The following is a 22,999-nucleotide window of genomic DNA, read 5'->3' on the forward strand; positions in this document are numbered from 1 at the left end:
CCAAGAATAAATGGCAGACCCTATCCACCCAAATGGGTTTGGATCGAGTCTGTCACCGAGTCACCTCGCCGGACCCGATCTGGTACCCCAGTTAAAACAAAAAAACAGAAAACCCGATGGTTTTCTGTTTGCGGTTTTAAGAGAAACCGAAAGGGTTTCTCCTCTGAGAAAACCCTTCGTCGCCCCACGGCGACCGACGTCGGTGCCCAACCAGCGACGGTCACCTCCCCCGGCGACGTCCATCCGGCGACAACCCCCCGTCTCCGAGTGACCCATATGGCGGTAGCAACCTGTGCTTCAGAGGAGTACCAATACCCTCGGCGACACCCTAGTGGCGCCAGCAAGGTCGTCAGCGATCGATGGCTGCCCATGCTGGCAAATCACCCCACGGTGATCAACCCGGCGAACCCACCCTCGGCGACAGGTAAGGGATACAATTTTTTTTTTGTCACCGGAGCAGCCGGTAAATCGATGATTTCATTGGGCAGTCTGTGGCACCGGTAAGGCCATCGCTGCCACCTGCAGCTCTCTGGCAAAAGCTTATCAACCAAAACCCCCAACCCGATGGCTGACGGGTTTTGGTGAAAAGGGGGTTTTTAACCCCGCTTTTTCCCGGCGAGCAGCACAAGAGGTAAGGGGCTTGCCGCACTCCGCTCGCAATCCTGCGGTCCAGAACCCCCCCCCCCCTCCCTCCTCCCGCGACATCTCACTATGATCCCGGTTCTGATAGAATTTTCCTGCTACCCAACGACACAGATTTAACTCTCAACCTCCTGCCAGGAGAGCTGTTGCCCCACAACGACAATTTCCCTACTCCGGCAACCGTCATCGCCCCACGACAATGGACGATCACCGACGGAAAGGCAGTATCGTCGCTGAAGGTTGTCGCCCCACAGCGATAGTCTGTCGACCAACTTAGGAGAACGCCAAATTCCCTACACAACCACGCGCAACGGAAGCATGGTGGGCCCATAACCCAATGTAGGCAAATCTTGTGAAACAAAACGCAGAAAGTGTACCTGAATTCACCATGGATCACAACTGCGTGTAGAGAATTCAGTGTTCTCCTCAGCCGGTCGACGCCCACAATGAGCTCAGACCTTAGGTCGACGGTGAGCAGAACCCTTCCACGATATTAGAATGTGGAATTGTTTTGGCAGGATAATTGCTATAAATCACTCATTATTTTCATAGCCTCCTAACCCCTTTATATAATGGGAGAATAAGGCAGTTACGTGAATGTGGTCTCTCTACATTCACGTAACTCCCACCCACTAACCCCATTATGTAGCCACTAATATGACCCACTAATGGTTGTCAAACCGGGCCACATTATGGGTTGGACCCTTAACCCATAATGTCCAACATTAAGTGGTTACTTAGTTGCTTTTTTATGGTTTTACTCTTGCATTTGCAAACCTGGTTTTTTACCTTGATCACTACCGCACTTTATCCTTGTCGTCTTTGCTCTTATTGACCACCAGAGTAGCTGATTGGCAGTGCTTGCCAACCGTTGGAGCAGATGTTTTTAGACAAACTCTCTCTCTCTCTCTCTCTCTCTCTCTCTCTCTCTCGCTGCTGCTCTCGAATATGGCTTACCGTTGCTGCCTCCGGCATCGAGTGCCATCTCCGGCCGATCTACCCCTCTTGTCCTCTCTCTGTTTGAAGCCCACCCCATCCCCTCCCCACTCTCGTTCTCACTTGTTGGAACCCCCTATCTAACCCACTCACAGACATTCCATTATCCCCCACCCATTCTCTTTCTCTTTGGAATCCCTAATCAAACTCACCCACAACTTCATGATATCCCCCTCCTGTTGCATATCTACTGGAACCCCAATCGAATCCACCCACTGCTGCACAATATATCCCCTTCCCATTCTTTCTCTGCTGAAACCCTCATTGAACCCACCTCCTCTGCAGCTACGCCCCATCGTCGCCCAACCTTTGTTTCATCCTCTGCAGCATCGTCCCTCAACACATTGGTGCCACCGTCGCCCGACCTCCTCTGCAGCGACGCCCTCGCTACATTAGAGCCACCAACTCGAGTCTTCAAAAAGGGGTTTTACAGAATAAAGGGGGTTTCGGCCACCGACATCAAGGATTTCGGGGTTTCGGCGACCGACGTCAAGGGTTCCAACCGCCGCCTCAAATCCAATGGAGAGTTCAATAAGCATATATATATATATATCGGCTTTAGAGGTCATTCATTACATGCATGCGAGTTGTACTCCTTACTTTGTGTTAAGCTTGACTTTAATAAAGCATATGATTCTGTGTACTGGCCTTTTCTTTTGCAAGTGGTGAATCACATGGGATTTGGCAGCTGTTTTTCCAGATGGGTGTCAGAGCTCCTTACTAATGCACAAGCCATGGTGTCCATTAACGGGATAAAGGGTGACCAGTTTTCATTATGGCGCGACTTACGACAGGGATATTCGTTATCTCTGCTTTTGTTTAATACAGTGGCAGAAGAACTTGCGGTGGTTCTTAGACGCGCGCATACAAGGGGCTTTGTACAATCGTTGGATATCCAAGGTTTTTCTGGGTATATTATACAATATGCAGACGATATGCTAGTCTTCGGAAGGGCTTCACTGCAGCAGATGCTCCGCGTAAAGCTTATTATCATGTTTTTTGCAGCTTTGTCCGGGCTGAAGCTCAATGAAAATAAGTGTTCGGTCACGCTTCTGAATGGCGATCCGACCAGTCAAAACACAGCGATTTTTTTTTTAACTACGCTTTAGGGCCGTTGTCGATTAAGTACTTGGGGCTGCCCCTACAAGTTAAGCCATCCTCTAAAACATCATGGGCACTAGTTGTTGATAAGGTGTGTCTTAACCTCCAGTCTTGGCGTGCCAGATATTTGTCTTTTGCAGACAAAATTACTTTGATCAGACATGTTTTGTCGGCAATTCCGGAATTCTTCATGTCGGTTTGTGTCATGCCAGTCAACGTTGAGCAACAACTTAAGCGTGTCCTGTCCAACTTTTTATGGCGTGGTGTAAATGGACCTTATAAGAGGCACTTGGTGGGATGGGACTCCATCGTTATGCCAAGGACTATGGCTGACTTACGAATTTTTGCTTTGCGTAAAAGGAGTGTGGCATTGGCCGTGAAGCAGTGTTGGTTGGCTCATACTTCACAGGATGCATGTTCAAACTTACTCCGACTGAAATATGGTCTAATGGATTCACTTGCTGTTCGTCGGGGGACTCGTGGACCATACACATCACATTTGAGAAAAATGTGGTTTAGGGCATTGCGCTTGTTTCTTGACAGAGATTTGAATGTGGGGGGTAGACGGATCTTGGCTTCAATGGGCAGTCTCAATTACAGGAGTTTTCCAAGTCCACAAGGTCTACCGTTCTCTTTTACCTCCAGGTCTGGGCTGGATCCCCAAACATGTTTTATGGGCGAAGGGACCACCTCCGAGGACCAAGGTATTGACTTGGTTGATTGTTATGATCGGATACAAACCCAGAACAATATCAAGAGGATGGGGTTTCAGTTTCCCAGTTGGTGTGTGCTTTGTCGACAGACTGAAGAAACCACACATCTTTTTTGGTCCTGTGAAGTATTTCGAGAATTGTTTTTTAAAACTTGAAGGGCTCCATCAGTTGTTGTGCAGAAGGGTTGCTTTGCGTTAGATCTTATCATCGGCCCAACTATAATTAGATGCAAAAAGAAGTGGAGGACTATTTGGAGAGTTTGATTATTTACAGTGTGGTGGTTCATATGGATGGCCAGAAATGATGCTACTTTTCGGGATGTTCCGTTCAACCTTAACCATTTGACTCATAGGGTCTTGGTTGATGTGTATGCTATCTTACGTATATATCTCAAAGACCTCCCTCTGTCTCCAACCGATCCTCATCTAGATGTCTATGGTCCTTGATGAGTTTTCTGTTTTGTGTTCGGGTTTTTCTGTTTTTGTGTATAAATGGTGTTTTCATGTTGTGCTATTGTGTTTGTGCTTGTGGGACTCAACGCTTTGTTGAGTTTCACTTCTAAGTAATGTTGATCACTTTTCAGCTCTCTTTCTCTCTCTCTCTCTCTATATATATATATATATATATATATAGAGAGAGAGAGAGAGAGAGAGAGAGAGAGTCATGGGTATGTGCTAAAATGAAACGTACTAAATGAGTTTTTTAGGGTTTTTTTGTTTTATTTTTAAATTCTGTACAGATGTGATCTATGTACTTGATTTTATAGGGATCAGCTCTTGAAGTGTTCCAATCCGACACATGGGTGGGTCTTTATTAGGTTTAAAAAAGCAACTGTCTAAAATCTTGTAAAATTTTTAGGCTTCAAATATCATTTTTTTTATAAAAAACGCATGATATGTAGTTCAAATTGCGAAAAAAAAACACATGAAAAGATCAGAAAAAACATTTAGCACATACCCATTACTATATATATATATATATATATATATAGAGAGAGAGAGAGAGAGAGAGCCTAACAAATCATCAACATTACTAAGACAAAGGTTCAACAAACGTTGAGCCCGCGAGCAAACAAACAACAGACCCAAACCAAGGGCCGAAAATACGAAAGCAAAAGCAGAAAGACATAAGGACAGAATATATATATATATATATATATATATATATATATATAGAGAGAGAGAGAGAGAGAGAGAGAGAGAGAGAGAGAGACTATTTAGTCTGGATAGAATCTTGTGGTCCAACTTGCAGAAGGTCGTCTACCCAAGAAGGATATGAAGAGAAGGGAACCCGTTCAAATAGTGAAACTGCCTTATAGAGGTTTTCCTAGTGAGGTTGTACCTAAGGCATCAAGGCCTAATATCGTGGGAGTGGCCCCTAAAATAAGGAAGAAAAAGTCCAAGCTTACCATGTATTCAATAATTAAAATCATTCAGATTCTTTGATAAACAATAGCAAATTGATTATTTGTGAAAAACTTGCTGATAGTATGCAAGCTAAGTTTGTAATCTCCGAGCCTTGTAAAGGGGTGACAAATAAATAAGTTGTCTCCTCCTCTCAAGTGAGAATAGAGAGAGACTTCTGTGAACCACGTATATTGTGTCTTGTGTGTGCATTCATTATTGTCAGGAACATGTTTCATTGTCAATTCATCTTATTTTGGAGATTCATCAACATCAGTTGGTATGTCTCCTCTTTCATCCCTCATGAATATTGTTTATCATCTTCTATTCATAAAGTTAACAAAATAATCTTCTCTAGGAGTCTTAGTTTACTCTCATATTGTTGACCCATGATCTTATGGGATTTGTTGATTATAGTAATCCTGCTCCTCATAAATTATTGAAAGGGTCTTCTCAAATCAATCCAGTCAAGTGGTTGAAGCAAGAGCAACTCTTGTTAAGTTGGTTGATCTCTTCATTGTCTGTGCTCAAGTCATAAAAATGAGCTATCTTGCTTAATAAATCCAGATTTAACTAATTCTCGATTAAAGTTTTAAAAGCAAGGTATTCATTAGGCAAATCTCATAAAAATTTGCATAACTAAATCTTATTTATCAATAAGCTTTGAGGCCACAGCCAATTGATGGGCTAATGATTTGGCATTCCGAAAATAAGCATCCCTAGGAAAGGTCCATTTCTTCAAATTTTGCAATTGAGATTTCAATTACATGATGCAAGCCCTGGAATGGGCACATGAAGCACATCTTATGTAGGGGTGGCAAAACCTGACACGACCCGCCAACCCGCCTCTTAGGCGGGTTCGGGTTGGGCTTAAGCCAATCCGTTTAATAAACGGGTCAACCCGCGTAACCCGTTTATTAAACAGGTCGGGTTCGGGTTGGGGGTATGCCAACCCACCAACCCGGCTGACCCGTTTAATAAACGGGTTAGGTGGGTGAGTCAACCCGCCAACCCGACGCGCCAACCCGACCTGTCGACCCGCCAACCCGACCCGTCAACCTGTCAACCCGACCCGCGAACCTGAGAACCCGCTTACCCGACCCAACCCATTTATTAAATGGGTTGGCGGGTCGTGTCGGGTTACCCGTTTATTAAACGGGTCGGGTTCGTGTTTGCCACAACCGACCCGTTTAATAAACAAGTCGGGTTCGGGTTGAGGTATGCTGACCCGCCAACCCGTCGGGTCGACCCGCCAACCCGACACGATTGCCACCCCTAATCTTATGGACATGAGAGAGAGTGGCTCTAAGTCATTTGGACCCCACCTCATATTGGTGATGCCGAGTGGTACTCGGACACAGATGCCACTGATCACATCACACATTAAATAACTTAGCCATTCTTGTTGATTATCAAGGGGTTATTAAACATGTTTTTTTCGTTTATGATAGCAAATTTTGTTTGAATGCTATTCTTTATGAGCCTAACATAGCTATAAAACTGTTATCAAAGAAGAAGTTTTCTAAAGACAATAATGCTTTGTTTGAATTTCACTTGTATCAGTGTTTTGTGAAGGACAAATTCACAGGGAAAGTGCTTCTTTAAGAACAAAGTGATGGAGGTCTATATGGTACGCTATTTTAGTGCAGGAGACAAGAGTGATCTTAAATGGAGAAAAGATGTTGATCGGACAGTGGCACAAGCAATTAGGTCATCCCTATTTACGTATAGTTCAACAATTAGTTGAGATATTTAATTTACCAGTTGAACATATTTTTGAACATATGTGTGAAGCATGTAAGAAAGAAAAGAGTCACAATCTTTCTTTCAAAACTTATGTTAATGTCATTAATGCTCTTCTTGACATTGCTTACTCTTGTTCGGGGGTCTTGCATCGGTTTTGAGTACTAATAGTAATAGGGATATGCTTAATAGTCATTTGAGAATTAGTGATTAAAAGTAATTTTTGAAAGATTATGCCTGTATTTATAAATATTTCAAATGTTGAGTGCTTTTTTTGTAAACTTAAAAAAAATAAAAATAAATCAATTTTGAACCTTATAAACGTGATCTGCGTTGTCTGTTTTAGTGTTTGAATTTATGGTCTGACTTTTGTGTGGGATTCTTTAGATCTAAAAATCAAGATATGTAAAAGCACTAATTGTATGATTTAAAAGAGAATTGATTCAGTCTAACCTTAAAGATGGGTTCAACATGATTAATTTAGTAAGAATCGTCTCTTGAATAGTGTTTTCTTGATGAAATAATACGTTTTTTTGTTTCTAAAGATTTTAATGCCTTTACAACCATCATATCCATCTCTACTAAGTAAAGCATGTAAATTGCATCTGATTAAATTACCAACAAAACAAAATATGAAAAGATAGATCTTGCTAACTAGACTGTAAGAACGGTTGATTGTATATCAAATATTTATTCTTAAAAAGTAATATATTTTTTATCAGAAACAAAGGTTCTTATGATCTTTATGAAATCAAGCTGGCCTCCATCAATTGTTTTATTGTAAATAATCACCCAACGAAAACCATAAGGAGCTGTATTGGCGAGATTCATCTGCCCAAAATCAGAGCCCCCTGAAAGTTCGAGGATCTTTAGTACCTGCCCCCAATACTTTGGGGTATAGATTTGATCAAAACAACTTGCAATAATGAGATTCCAAAGTGTGACAAAAGTCTCTCTCTCTCTCTCTCTCTCTCTCTCTCTCTCTCTCTCTTCTGCTCTTCTTGAATCGGGTCTGAATCGATACTTCTGTGGCAGGATCTAATCCGAATATAAGTCTGGATCTTGTTTTAAGATCTACATCCGATAAAAAAAATCGGAGGACTCGGATGAGTCCGATCCATTTTGCCCTAGTCAACGAATCGCTGACGCTGAGTCAGTCTGCACTCCAGAAGTCCAAAGAGAGGGAGAGAGTCCCGCGCAGACCCAGCAGCGGCACGGATCGGACCACGCAATGGCTCGGCCGTCGAAGAAGAGGGAGAAGGCATCGGCAGGCGGCCGCGGCGGCGGCGATGAGGCGGAGGAGCGGCCCCGTCCGCCGGCCGTGAGGCCGCTGGAGACGGCCGCGGCGAGAAGAAGTTGGCGCCGGCGGAGGGCAACGAAGCGCGGGAGCGGCCCGGCTGGCCCTGGAGAAGGGCCTGCTCTCGCTCTCCCCCGCAAACCCCAGCGAGCCGCTGCAGCCCTCGAAGGCCGCCCTGAAGCGCGACGGCCGCGTCGTCGTGAAGAAGGCCGCCCACAAGAGCCGCTTCCTCTTCGCTCTCCCCGGCCTCTTCGTCCCCCTCTCCGGCGGCAAGATCGGCGAGCTCGACGGCCTCCACACGAAGAAACCCGTCCTCTACATCGACTTCCATCAGGTCTCTCTCTCTCTCATTTGTGTTTATCATGTGCAGGGTCGAATGAAGTTGTTTGGTACTATCATTTACCCGAAGAACAAGTATCTGACCTTGCAATTATCCAAATCATAAAAAATCATTTCATGTGAGGATTCGTTTGAGAATATGGTCAGTACCAACCTTTCATCTGTAGCATTTCACCATTTGTTTCTATTTCATTCTTTTGTTTTCCTGAACTATTGATTGCATTGCATAGTGGTAGGATTATGGAAGAAATCGAAGGACCTGATGAGCTATCTAACATGCATGATTAGCTAAATTTGATATGAAACCTTTGCTATGTATTCATTTTCGGGGGAACTGATCTACTAATTCTTTTATTCCAGTTAAGTTAGTAAGATGGTTTTTTAACGAAGAAATAGACCATAGAAGCTAAAAGAGGATATCCTAAGCAATTGCAATAATTGGGTTCATTGATATTCCCTGTATAATAGATGCTATTACACATGCAATCATACTTGATTCAATGGAATTATTTGATGTTGAAGGACGTCTTCTATAATTTTACAACAACAACAACAACGCCTTCATCCCAAACAATTGGGGTCGGTGATATGAACCAAAAAGAAAATCATTGTGGGTCCTCCACATGAATCCTTCTCCTCAAATCATTTCTATCCAATGTCATGTCCTCGGTGAGGTTCAAAGCATTCATATCCTTTCTTATCATCTCCATCCAAGTCTTCTTAGGCCTACCCCGGCCTCTTTTAGCTAATATATTTTCACATTTCTCCATCCTTCTAACCGGAGCATCATTAGGCCTTTGCCGAATATGCCCAAACCATTGTAAATGATTCTCACTCATCTTATTTTCAATGGATGCAACGCCTACCTTCTTACGTTTGTGCAATCTTGTATATCACCCTTATTCTTATAGAGAGGCACCAAAGTACTTTGCCTCCACTCATTAGGCATCTTATTTGTCCGCCAAATCTTGTTAAAAAGATTTGCCAACCATACTAAACCTTTCTCATCCAAGCATTTCCAAGCCTCGATATTTGTACATGAATATTTGTTTGCTAGCACAACCAAAGTTTGTCAAACATTATTAAGGGCGTTTTTGCTTTGGTCACAGGTGGAGATGAACAGTCATAACTTAGAAAATAGAAGTTGTGATTGTTGGTCACAAGGTCACTCTTGTGACCAACTTTCACAAGATTCAAGGCAAAAACAGTGGCAACTGACAATCGCAATCACAACTTGTACTTTTCTCATGCTTCACTAACCTTGAGAAAGTGTCGTGAACTTGTGATTGTGACTTGCAATCACAAGGTATTGAGGAAATCCAAGAATCACAAGGCATTACAAACATGCCCTAAATATCATGGACATGACAATTGCTTCTGGCAGATGTATTGTTTCTTGGACATGATGTGATGCATTACTGTCTCCCTGATCATTTACTTGAGACAAATGTGTGATACAACTTAGTCATGTCCCTTCCTTTCACTATCTTTGCGAGAATAAGATATGGTTAGAGTTAGGTTTTCTCGTATTTAATCTGTTACAAGTTTTTTTGTAGGTTGTTTTTCTGATGCTTGGTGGATTGGGACCAAAGAAGAAAACCCTGATGAACTTAAGCTCGAATTTCCAGAAGAATTGAAAGAGGTCTGTTTGTGTCACACTTTTTGACAAGAGTCACTTATCTTTGAAAGAGGATGGTGAATCAACTGTCTGTATGTTGTATTCTTTACAATCAGGTGAAGCATGCAGAATACAATTTTAAAGGTGGAGTTGGTGCCGCAATGTAGGAAGAATCTCATGTGGATAAATCTGCTCATGAATATGCAGTGGCAGTTTCTCCTAAAACCAAGTTAATCAGTGATGCTTCTGAGGATTCTGGGCCTGTAACTGCTAAGACTATGAAAGGTGCCTTGGAATTGATGCCAACTAAACACTCATCCAGAACAGCTGGAAAAACAGTCACGTGCTTCTGATTTTCTATCATAGATTTTCCATATCAATTTTGTCAGTGCTTTAGTAATTATTTGTTATACTTTGGCCTTGAATTCCTGTTTTCTTTTATGGATTCAGATAAGGCTTCACTGCACTTCTTTTCATGCATCTTCGCAACAATAATAAATTCAATCCTTGTTGCTTCTGTAACCTCCTGTAGTGTATAAATGGACTTCCTATGGATGACTGGTTGTTGCCATCCCCATCTTCTTCTACCTCTTTGTGCTTTTGAATGAGGTGTTAATGTTTCCAGCGTCAAACTTTCTTCACAAAAAAGAAAAAAATATCCTCAAGGAAAAAATTAAAGTTTTATTGGAAGGGGGTTGACTCCTCCTGGTGGTAAGCTATGTCACATGGTTTCCAATGCAGGCACATCTAAACGAATGAAAAACGTGGAAAATATAAATAGGTAATCATGAATAACTATATGTATCTATTTATGTTGTATGCTAAGAATTTTAAAGCACCCAGAAATTGTGAATGCACCATTACTGTCAGCACACTTGCATATATTTCATCCTTGTTGCAATTGTATTTTATTGCATGATTTTGTGCTGGACTCAGTTGTAGGTTGTTGTGCTCAAATGCACATAGTTTTCTCATATACCTCTTGGCTTTGTCATGGAGAGACAAGTGTGTTTGCCTTCCATTTTTTCTGCATATAAGGAACCTGAATCTTAATTGTTAAGTAGATAAATATCTCTATAACTAGCATGCTTTTGTTTTTCTTCTGTTGTAGATATGCTGAATCTTCTTCAGGGGATGAAGATGTTGATAGTGACAGTTCCATAGAGGGGTCTGATTCCAATGGTGTGTCCAGGATGAAAGAAAAGAAACTTGATCAACAGGTTGGAAACAAATTTAAGAACAGCATGATGAAATATCCAAAAGTTCCTGCAAAATTTTGTGTCAGACGTTAAATAATTTTTGTTATAACTTATGCATGGTCTTTTGGTTTGGTTGTGCTTTACTTCCTGCTTTAGCTTTAATCCTGTCCCGTGCTGAGGATATCTAAATGAACGTACAGCCAAAAAATTCCAATAAGGCTCCTGTTGGTGAAAATGCTCATGTAAGGGCACAGAGCCTTCTTTCAGCTAAAGCTCAGCAGTTATCTGCAGCTACAGAAAGATCAAAAGAAAGTTCCAAGAAAAAACAAGGAGGATTAGTGCAAGCAGCTATATCTACTTTATTTGAGAAAGTGGAGATAAGGGTCAAACACAATCTCAATGTTGCTTTAGAAGTAAAATGAAATTGTATGCTGACTATCCAGAAAAAAAATGTTTTGTTTGTTTTCATTTAAATGTTATTTTGATATTTTCATGAATATTTTAATGCATGGTCACTGTCAGTTGTGCTACCTTTGTCCGTCTCTGTTGTCCTTTTTAAAGTATGCATGACAATAACTAAATAATTACTGATTAAATTATATATATCTAGTCCTCGTTACCATGAGTACTCCAAAAGTGCACCTTCGTCTGTGGTGTCAAATTTTCAAATCGTGCATATGGTTCTTCAAAATTATATTATGGTTATCTTAATTTGCACTAATCAGGAGAACATGGTGGTGGTTTGCATATGTACATGCTACAGATGCCAAAATTCTGCAATTCTACGGCAACTTCATCAAGTGTTAACTATAGACATTGAAGCATCAAGGTCTTGTGCCTGTGCGATTTAGAGATCTACATAAGCATATAGAATTTTAATATCAGATACTGGTCCTGTCAGGTTAGTTCTAAATCTAATCCAGCCTGACCAACGATTTCCCTAATTTGGATTCAAATTCAGATAAGGTCTGCCAGATGTTTGTGATCTGAATCCACATTGGGAAGAGCGTGTATGAATTATTTCAAAAGGACTTGTTACACATACTATAATTACTATTGTTGTTCACTTATTACCAACAATGGCAAGAACTTTTTGAAATCGCAAAGCGAGAGGAATATGCTTTTTCATTGTTGTGCAACTCCGTTATCCTTTGGTATTCATTTGTGAACAGCTTGGATGAATTGACTTAAGATACAGTTCATTCCTTTCCAACGATAAGTATCACTGAGATCCTTTCCAACCATAAGTATCGCTGAGAAGATTCCACTCTCCATTGCACATTGTTGTCCATTTTTTATTCTCCCTTACAACCAGGACAAAGAAAGAGAAACAATTGGATGTTTTCATCTTTTTCATTGACTGGTACCATCCAGCATCTGCTTATGAAGAGGAATGAACCCCCAAAATGTGCAAAAGATGCATTACTATTTTCCTTTATTGTTGAAGATGAACCATTTACTAGATAAAGTAAAATCTCTCTTAGCATGGTGATTTTTTCATAACATGAAGTAACATAGTGACTGCCTATGTCTTTCGTTCTCCTTTCTCATACTCAAATCCAGCACAAACTCCTAAAAAATGTACCTAAATGGCTTCACCTGGTTTGATCAGATATCCAAGAAGAAATGTAAGCCAAGTTCTGCCTGGCACAGTTTTCAGCAACTGAATTGAATCTTGAACTAATCAGATCTGTTTTATGAAGTCATGTACTAGTTAATCAGGTAGGTATTGCTATACACACATACATCAAGTTTAGGTGCTGATGCCCAGAAATGACACAAATATACTACTCACTTCCAAAAGGTTACAATTATATTCCTTCTGTTGCACGAGGAGACACATGAATGTGCATATCTGCAAGAATTAAGATAGACCATGCTTCAACATATTCCATGTAGATGCTCCTCTCCATCAAATGCTATCATATGCAGTTTCATTTGCGACATCCATTTAGCTTTATCTTCACATGTGCTTCTTTATTTTCAATAACTTGCAGGGTAAATGTACATATATGAAAAGTATTAAGTATATAGCTTTTATAAAGTGATGCATGCAAAAATGTCTCATGGGATTTTTCTTTTCTTTTCCTGTCAGAAGTCAAGGAAAAGCATAACAATGTCCCCAGCATCAAAAGGTTGTCTGCTTACCTAAAATTTCCCTTTTTAGTTTGTACATCCCTACAGAAGATCTCTCCTTTACCTTCTGCAAATATGACTGTGTTCTATGATTTGACCTATGTGGTAGCAGCTTGACTTATGTTGTTTACCAGGATCTGTTCACAAGGTGCAATCCACAAATTCAAAGAACAAGGCCAGCCGTGAGGAGGTATGCTTTCATTTTCTCTTTTATTTAAATTATTTTTAAAGGATCAAATTTCTAGCATATTGAATTTGAATTTAAATTTAATGTTTATCTACAGGTTAAAGGGAATAATCAAATGCATAGCAAGAAAGCAAGGCTGGTTAGTATATGGCCCCTTTTGATGTGTGTAATGCTTTATGGTTCAAAGTGTAAGAAAGTGAAAAATGCATTATAACAAATGTCTCTCAACAAGTTCTCACAAATACACCACAAGAACCACAAGGGTTCACAAAGAGAATTCAAGAATACACACTACCCGAAAAGGGTTCAAAATTCACGGGTTGGGTCGGATTCGGAGCGAACTATGAACCAAACCCAACTGGGTAGGCTGGGTATGGGGCTGCCAGACCCGGACCCGCTCCTGAGAACCCAAAGGGTGGTCCTCGGTAATCGGGTACGGACCCGATTAAAATAAGTTCCTGACCGGTCCCTGAGGGGTCAGGTCCGGACCACAGGGGGTCAATCCCCTTAGTCTTCGAGTTGTCGGCGAGCACACCCCCGCGCGCGGGTGCTGGGAGGGTTGACAGACCCATCCCTGCACGAGCTGATGCTGGCAGCTTGGCACACCCACGGACTGATCCGACGTCAAACTCGGGCCATGTAGGCTGGTCCAGCCTGCATTCCCAGGTGCGTGGGTCGATGCCAGGCCTGTGGGTTCACGCCAGTGAGGGGAGGATCTCCAAGAGGCCCCGGGGTCGGCTGCATCGCAGTCGCACAAGAGTTCAGGGGAGGCGTACCTTGCTGAAGCGTCTCTCGATAGATAGTCCGACGCAGACCTTCCCCAAAACCCTCCTGAGATACCGCAGGCTGAGGACCCAGTTGGGCTGGGTCGATCGTTGCAGCCGTGATGATACTTACGGCGCCATCGCCTACGGTGGTACCCACTGGTTGGGTTGTCGCTGGGTTCGATCCTGCAGTCGATTCGATGGCGACGAGTCGACAGTGAATCCCATCCATCCTCTTTGTGATCCCAGCCATTTCTCTCTTCATGCGCAGCATATTCTCTTGCATCTTTGTCATCATCTCCATCATGCGCATCATTGGGTCTTCGGTACCGACTTCTTCCCGTTCCTTGCCGCGTGCCGGATCGTCCCTCGCCTCTTGAGCCATGCGACTGCCGAAGGAGGATGTCTGGGCTCTGATACCAAGTTGATGTAGCCTTCAGAGGGCTGCGATAAGGGCAATGAAGACACGACTTCTTGATGCGAACACCAGCTCTCGCGTGACCTTGATGGAGGCTGTGAAGGCACGACTGTGTACAGTCGTATGCTGAACAGGCTTAAAAACAATAAAGCTCACCCAGACGGTGATGCTGGAACTTATTTTTATTAAATGCCCAATGTCAATGACAGGTTGCTGATAAATAACTTGAAGGAAAAGGCAAACAACGAACAGTAATGAAAAAAAAGAAAAGAATGACACATAAAGAAAACAAGGCTGCTGAGAAAGAAAAAAAAACAAGTTGTAGTTATTCTCCAAAAACTGCTCTCACGCAGCCCTAAGCAGTGCTTTTTAAAGATGGCCATCGGATCCGGGTCTCGGGTCTGAACCCGGACCCGAGAAGGCTTCAATTTGGGACTGGATCGGTGCTGAGCCCGGTCTTCCCTTTTCTGGAGTAGGTGGGCGTTATCTTCCTGCATCGAGTCAACTCAACTGGGGTCGGATCCTGCTGCTGGATCCGATCGTCCATTCCAAATGGTGGGTCGGGTTCCCTGGCCGTGCCAAGGTCACATGGTACTGGTACTAGGGGTGGCGATTTCTGACACGACCCGCCAACCCGACCTGCCAACCCGCCTCTTAGGCGGGTTCGGGTTGGGCTTAAGCCAACCCGTTTAATAAACGGGTCGACCCGTGTAACCCGTTTATTAAACAGGTCGGGTTCGGGTTGGGGGTATGCCAACCCACCAACCCGTTTAATAAACGGGTTAGGCGGGTGGGTCGACCCGCCAACCCGACCCGCCAACCCGGCTCCCAACCCGCCAACCCGACCCGCCAACCTGCCAACCCGATCCATCAACCTGCCAACCCGATCCATCAACCCGCCAACCCGACCCGCCAACCTGAAAACCTGTTTACCCGACCCAACCCATTTATTAAATGGGTTGGCGGGTCGTGTCGGGTTACCCGTTTATTAAACGGGTCGGGTTCGTGTTTGCCACAGCCGACCCGTTTAATAAACGGGTCGGGTTCGGGTTGAGGTATGCTGACACGCCAACCCGCCAACCCGACCCGATTGCCACCCCTAACTGGTACCGCCTGCTCTACATCACAATCCATGAACAAATTTGATCTATGGACAGCATCAACATGACATGAGTTTCATCCTTCAATGCCAACCAGTACATGTTAGCTCCCAAATCATGATATGAAGTCTGCCTCCCTCACATTGCTTCAAAGCTCTCATTTTCCCACAATTGATACATTCCATTGCTGATCAGCGCAAATCTAAAAAAAGAAATCATCTGGATTATGAATCATAGATAGTCGGTCAACCAACAAAAGGATATTCTTTTTTATAAGTTGTATAAGCTGCGGGCTATACCAGTACCAGATACGTATAAGTGCAAATGAAATAGGTCCACATCCATTTTTTATTCCCATTTTTCATTTATTTCCAGCCTTAGGAACTCGAATCCCATTGATGGAATTGGTACCACTGACCCGAACCCCAAATAGAATCCAAAAACCCCTATTAGACAGAATCTAAATAAATGAATTAGCAATTGGAATTTGGAATAATTATTAAATGAGATTAGATTACCATATCTGCTTTACCATCAATTAGAAGTCAGAAGATAGAACATGTTTCTTTCACAGTTCGACTCAGAATGGATCATGCAAGAACAAGAATTCCATGGATCTAAGCACGAAGCCTCTTTTGACTAACTAACTTCAATATACGATACAGGCATACACAGAATAATCCAATTTGGAGACATGATATAAGCATCATCATCTGATGCCAGTTAGTACATGCTAGCTCCTGTGTCATGCCATATATTTCGCCACACTCACACTGCTTTCAAACTATCAGGCCTCACATTCAACTTGGAGCTGACTTCTCAACCAACATAATAACTCAAGCATCACCAATTGAGCTTGTCGTTGCATCAATGTAATTCAAACAAAACATCAATGCCAGAGCGAAACAATCCAGTTCCTACCTCAAACTCTGTCTTCCTCGCACTCCGATTCTGAACTTTCGTCAATGATTTCTGGATTCTGATCATATTCACCACAACCAGTACCCCGGCGGCCCATCATAACAAGATCAAGTAGCTTTCTTCTCGCGACATAGACAGGATTCGGATCGATCAGGCAGCCACGATCGTAAGCCTCTCTGAGGAACACAGTATGTGTTTTCCCCTTCGTCGATAGATAGAATATCCCAGGGTGGTCCAGGAACAAATCCCTTATGTTGAGATCAATCCTGAACCATTTCCTGAATTGGCTGATCTTCTCCACCTCCACCATCTTCTCCATGGTTAGGCTCAAGAACTCGTGAATGATCCCGACGGCTCGTTTCTCCATCCTCTTGATCCCCGCCTTCGATCGGCTCGTACTCTTGCTGAAATCCACATGCCCAATATCTTCATAGGGACCCCAATAGGGCAAACTTTGCCATTCCCTAACCCTAGCCTTGAATTCCTTGCTCAATCTCATGCCAGGAGGGAAGCCATGCCAGAACGCGAACCTAATCTCTGTTGGATCCAATCGGTTCTTCCGATACTTTACCTCCCTCCACCTTTCGACGGCCGGAACCAGAGAAATTCTCGGCCTTTCCACGAGTTTTAGCAAATGGGTGTTGGGCTCGTTAGGGTTGTCGACGACGACAAAGACGCTAGGGTTCTCAGAGATGATGGAGTCCTCGAAATCATCAGGAAGGCCCAACTCTCTCCAAACCTTGAAGATGGCTCGGAGGGGGAGGGCTCGGGAGGCAGACATGGAGAGCAGCCGCCGAAGGTGATCGATGACATTGGGTTTCAACTGGTCGATGGCATCAGACTCCTGGCGGAAGACATCGGCTGCGGGGGCGGTAAATCGAAAGGAGCGGGGGTAGTCGGAGGAGAAGGCGAAGATGTGGGGGAACTTGCGGAGGAAGGAAGGGGCACCCTTGGAGAGGCGGAGACGCTGGCTGAGCTTGGAGAGGAAGGGGACAGGGAGGGAAAGGTCAGGAGAAGCATAGACAAGCGATTGGATGGTGGCGATCTTGGTGGCGTGCTTCTGGTGGCTCATGAGCTTCTCGAAGGTCGCATCTCGGTGGCGAGACTCCACCGACTGTGCGGATGTTGTCTTCTTCGTCCTTCTAGGAACGAGAAGGAGGAAGGAGGAGGGCGAAGGACATCGAAAGAACATGCGCCTCAACATGATTAATTCTTTGTCTTCGTCGTTGCCATCGTGTTTCTGGTTCTAGCAGAGCAGGAGAATGGCTTTTTCATAATATTTCGAGCGCCTTCAATCCGTGATGACAAACGTTAAAAATGTAAAAAAAAAAAAAACGACGGCAAAAAAACTCGCTAGAACTTTATTTTTTTGGAAAACCGGCATTTTTCAGCAAAATATCAGCAAGAATAAAGAAATTAAAGATTTGAAAAACTAAATTCTAATGAACATATACAACTAAAAAATATTTAAAAATAAAAACATGATTTTTTCACGACAAATAGTTGTAAAAAACATAAATATTGCGTTTAAAATCCTATAGTTATGTTTTTACGAAAAATGCTAAATTTTGAAAATATCGTGAGAAATTACAGTTTACAATGTTTAGGTAATTTCTCACAGTTTTATGCGATTTTTTAAAAATATCGCCGATATTTGTCACACTGCTTCTATCCCGTGCTTTACCGAACATGTATTGCATTCACAAACATGCCTGACAGAATCACGCACTACTTATGATTGAATGGTGTTCCAATCAATCTATCTCTATACGTAGTTTCCAATCTACCACAGGTTTCAACCAAAACATCGATCAATTGCTGCAATTTTATTTACTGAAGATTCTGTAAGATTTGCCCTACCACCAACATCTAACCAACAAGTTACAAGTTCTCAGCTAATTTCCCACTCGGCTACTGGCTAAACATAATGAAGATTTAAAAAAAAAAAATCAATTGCAAAAGGCCTAGCATGCCCCCAGTGAGGAAAAATCAACCAAAAGCACACAGAAAATAGAAAATACAAATAACATAACAGTAAATTCCGATGGGAGTAATCTTTAAGAAGCCCAAAACACAAATACCTATCACACAAAAGGCAAACCCCACAAAAACCAACCCGTCAAAAGAAGGAAAAATAGCTCGAAAAAGCTTTCTTTCGAGTTTTATTTGATTGAACCCAAATGTTTTCACCATGTCTTTCGCAGACTACATCAAATTCAGATCTTTTCTTGGGGCGCCCAGAAAAGATAAATAAAAATCAAGAGGGTTTTGGTCTTCAAAGACCGATGGATCCTTGCCCATCAGTTCATCGTTTGAGAGAGAGAGAGAGAGAGAGAGAGAGAGAGAAACCTGTTTTCGGGTCGTCTTCTTACTGCAAGATCGAGAATAAGGCGGAGTCAGGCGTCCTCCAAGAGACGGAGATCGAGAGAGATAGAGGGCAGTGTCACAAAAAGAAAAATGGCCGACCCGTCGAATATGAAGATTGTTAAGCAGAAGGAAAATTTTCATTTGAGGCCGACTTTTTCTCCTGATCACGAAAATGGGCTTCAGTAAGCTCCACCACTTGTTTCATACCAGGCGATTGTTTCACTGCTCATGGCTCTTTCATGTGCTCAGGTTTTGTAGTGAAACAAGCAACCACTAAGGGCACATTTGGAAGCAAGAAATTTTTTATAGGAAAATAAAATTTTGCTTACGAGAAGTTTTGATATCATATTTGTTTTTTAAATAAAAATTTTTCACTTATTTGTGTAGCATGAGAAAAATAAAATAAAAAATGGTAAAAAATAAAAGAGAGGAGTGATGGTAGTGGAGCAGCTTCTCCACCACGGTTGCCCGGCGAGGAAAGCCAAAAAAAAAAAAAAAGAGAAGAAAAATGAAAGGAAGAAAAAGAAAAAACCACATGAGGGGTCTTCTTTGTCATCAAAGGGCATGCTAACATATTCGCTAAGGAACTCCGCCATGGTCAAACCGGCGAGCTCCCCATGAAAAGCCTTGCAGTACATGTAAAACACTGTGTTGGTTGCTATACTCTACAAGAGCAAGATTGTGATTACTCCCCAAGGAGAGAACACTCTCATAAATCAAGGACATCATACCCCAACCCTCCTTCGAGCCCAGCTGCCACATACCATTCTAGGCCCACAACAGCACAACGGTGGTGAAGCCAAACAACACCAGAGAGAGTGAGAGCCCTAGACCCCTTAACAAGATTCGAGCTTCGGCGCAGAGGCTCCAGGCCCAAACTTCCCTCGACGGTGGCAATTGCAGCGACAAACGCTCAATTCACCTGAAGGTAGAGGCTCAGTGCGACGTGAACAATGGAGAGCACCATGACAAACGATGCAGGGGAAGAAAGTGTTGGATCATATTTCAGATCATATCATTTCACAAAAATCAGAACAAAGTATTAATACGATAATCATGATTAACAGTCGATCAAAACAAATATAGGGAGCAAACATGTTGATTTCTGCATAATACCAAAATCCAGACAAAAGCAAATGATCAAACAAATGCACAGAACATAATAAAAACAACAGAAACATGTTAATATTATCTAATAGGCTAAGGCATACGAAAGTACTCCCCTTAGAGAAGATTCGCCTCCACATACGGTGTAAATAGAGTTCGGCGTCCTTCCCCCAGGATACAATAGGCTTGACGATCCGGATCAGTGCACTTCGACGGTAAATCATCATTCGAAAACAATATCTCGGAACCACTGTTGCAGAAGACTCCTTTCTGAAAAAACTCAGAAGAGCGAGAGAGAGAACAACAGGGAGAGAGAAAACGAAGAGTCAGACTTCCTATGTGTTCTATATTCGTAACCCCAACCCTAACCATATTTTTATAACCCATGAACAGTTACAAAAATGTGGAAGGGACTCATTACGGAATTCGAGGAGTCATGACCCGTCAATGGATTATGAGGAGTCGTGACCCGTTACCCATTTCTCATAACCCATAATCTAATCTAAATAAAAGACAAAAAAACAGGGCAAAAAGGTCATTGGACTCTGATAGGATATGGCCCTAAAGGGCCAATTACCCGAACCCAAGTTCGGCTCAGCACAACACGACGCGGTGGGCGGACATGCGTGTGTGTGTGGTAGTCATCCCACTCCCTTGTTCTTTGGAACAAGTGTAAGAGCTTCCATGTAGGTTATAAAGCCCACAACAATCTTGAAACTCTTCAATATGGGACTATCCACATCATCAAGTTTAAACTTACTCCTAAAGGAGTGGTACTCACGTTTTCTTTATTTAAATTCTCTCACATTTCCTTCCTACATCCAACATTCCCCCATAAATTCAAAGAATGAAAACAGGAGGAAACTAAGATGCAAGATAGAGTAATCTGCAGTAGGACATATCATGATTTCAGTAATGGTACCTTTCGGGTTGAACCACTACCTTAGTTGACTAACTTTACTCCCACGGGAACGAAGTGAACTAAAGTCTTGAACTTGAACCTTTGGTGCAGGAGTATTCATTAGCAACAACACGATAAAGGTTCTGGTTGTAGTCTTTAGGGGCAACGCGTTAAAGGTCATGCGCCTGAATTATGTTTCATGAGTGACTTCAAGAATAACCTAATTCCTTTAATTGCGGTCACACAGTCACACTAACATAGGTGGGCTTCTCCAGAGATACACTGCTAACATCTTGCCTAGAAGGCTTTGAACCCATTCAGAGTTTTCATTATTCCTTAACTTGCAGCTACAACACCTTTCCAGAGTAATCAGGGAAACATACACAAGTATAAAGTATCACATGAAGAAGGTGTTATCCGGTACACTCTACAGCTTGTTATTACCACATTAAACCTACTTTGTGGGATCTCCACTCAGATAGGTTGGGTTGCTACTGTAGATGAACTAGTGATGGGTTTCAGTCTCATCCGCTCTCTGGATTTCAGGACTAATGACTTATCTAGTCCTTTTGTTAATGGATCAGTTGTGTTCTCTTTGGATCCAACATAGTCCACAACAACCACTAACTGAGACACCAATTCCCTTTATTCTGATTTGGATGTGTCTTCTCTGTTTTTTATTATATTTTGTGCTTTTGATTTTTAGAATTATGGCCATATTGTCACAATGCATAGATATAACAGGAATTGGTTTGCTCATTAAAGGAAATTCCTCAAGAAGTCCCTTTAACCATTCAACTTCCATTTCTGTGACATCTAAAGCACAGAGCTCAGCCTCAAAAGTAGACAGTGACAGGATGGTCTGCTTTACTGATCTCCAGGCGACTACACCGCCACCCAAGGTAAATACATACCATGTTATGCCATAACTTTCAGAGTTCATGGCTATCTAGCTCGCATCACTATATCCCTCAAGAACGACAGGGAATCTCTTGTAATGCAAACTCAAGGAAATAGTTTCTTTCAGGTATCTAAGTACCATGTCCAATGCCTTCCAATGAGTGTGATTTGGATAACTTGTGTATCTACTTAATTTTGTCACAGAGAATTAAATATTCGGTCTTGTGCAATTTGCAAGATACATCAAACTTTCATTAATCTGAGAATACCTTAATTGAGACACAAGGACACCAGTCGTATTCTTATAAAGAGGAATAAAAGGGTCATATGGAGTTGCTACAGATCTTTCTTCTTTATAGCCAAATTTTTAAGTACTTTCTCAACATAATAAGATGAAAAATAGTTATATCATCAGCTGAACGAGTCAACTTTAAGCCTAAGATCACATTTGCAACACCCATATCTTTCATATCAAATTTACTACTAAGAAACGACTTAGTCTCGTTCACAATTCTCATATTGAAACCAAACAATAGAATATCATCTACATACAGGCATAAAATAATACATGCATCACTTTTAACTTTGCAATAAAAAAATTTATCATATTCATTAACAACAAAGCCAAATGATAAAATAACATTATCAAACTTCTCATGCCATTATTTAGGGGCTTGTTTTAGTCCATATAATGACTTAACAAGTCTACAAACTTTATTTTCATTACCAGTAGCCACATAACCCTCAGGTTGATCCATATAGATCTTTTTTTTAAGATTGTCATGCAAAAAGGCATTCTTCATGTCCATTTGATGAACTGAGAGATCATAAATGGAAATCAATGCAATAAGCACTCTAATTCTGGTCATCCGAGTAACCGGAGAATAGGTGTCAAAATAATCTATTCCCTCCTTTTGTTTGAACCCCTTGGCAACCAGTCTCGCCTTATATTTATCAATGGATCTATCTGATTTCAACTTCTTCTTAAAGATCCATTTGCACCCAATAGTGGAACTACCACAAGGGAGGTCAACCAGTTCCCATGTGCCATTAGAGATAATGGAGTCCATTTCACCCTTTATGACTTCTTTCTAATGCCTTGCTTCATGTGAAGCCATTGCATCTCGAAAAGTGAGAGGATCATCCT

At 42.2% G+C, this 22,999-nt stretch overlaps 2 protein-coding genes across 5 annotated transcripts; one reads left to right on the top strand and one right to left on the bottom strand.

The window, feature by feature from the left end:
* The first annotated feature begins 7,793 nt into the window (after nucleotides 1–7,793).
* Nucleotides 7,794–11,545, top strand: LOC149835659 (uncharacterized). 3 transcript variants are annotated; one of them, XR_016432636.1, is made up of 5 exons: nucleotides 7,794–8,376; nucleotides 9,791–9,876; nucleotides 9,969–10,137; nucleotides 10,964–11,072; nucleotides 11,252–11,545. XR_016432636.1 is itself a non-coding variant. In XM_090010613.1 (3 exons), exons 1-3 carry the CDS (start codon nucleotides 7,830–7,832, stop codon nucleotides 10,017–10,019), a joined length of 537 nt encoding a protein of 178 aa, XP_089866739.1. In that variant the 5' UTR covers nucleotides 7,818–7,829; the 3' UTR covers nucleotides 10,020–10,328. The 3 variants fall into 3 exon arrangements, 1 of the variants encoding a protein (XP_089866739.1); XR_016432637.1 differs by lacking the exons at nucleotides 10,964–11,072; nucleotides 11,252–11,545 and having other exon boundaries at nucleotides 9,791–9,968; nucleotides 10,060–10,328; XM_090010613.1 differs by lacking the exons at nucleotides 10,964–11,072; nucleotides 11,252–11,545 and having other exon boundaries at nucleotides 7,818–8,229; nucleotides 9,969–10,328.
* A 4,649-nt stretch (nucleotides 11,546–16,194) lies between these two features.
* On the bottom strand, nucleotides 16,195–19,126 carry LOC149835660 (Ubiquitin carboxyl-terminal hydrolase family protein). 2 transcript variants are annotated; one of them, XM_090010614.1, is made up of 2 exons: nucleotides 18,927–19,126; nucleotides 16,195–17,823 (listed from the first exon to the last, which is right to left on the bottom strand). In XM_090010614.1, exons 1-2 carry the CDS (start codon nucleotides 19,083–19,085, stop codon nucleotides 16,579–16,581), a joined length of 1,404 nt encoding a protein of 467 aa, XP_089866740.1. In that variant the 5' UTR covers nucleotides 19,086–19,126; the 3' UTR covers nucleotides 16,195–16,578. The 2 variants fall into 2 exon arrangements, with proteins under 2 accessions (XP_089866740.1, XP_089866741.1); XM_090010615.1 differs by having other exon boundaries at nucleotides 16,195–17,866.
* Between the last annotated feature and the right edge of the window lie 3,873 nt (nucleotides 19,127–22,999).

The sequence above is a fragment of the Nuphar pumila genome, chromosome 6 (assembly GCF_984573655.1).
Source record: "Nuphar pumila chromosome 6, dmNupPumi1.hap1.1, whole genome shotgun sequence".
In the NCBI taxonomy this organism is placed as follows: Eukaryota; Viridiplantae; Streptophyta; class Magnoliopsida; order Nymphaeales; family Nymphaeaceae; genus Nuphar; species Nuphar pumila.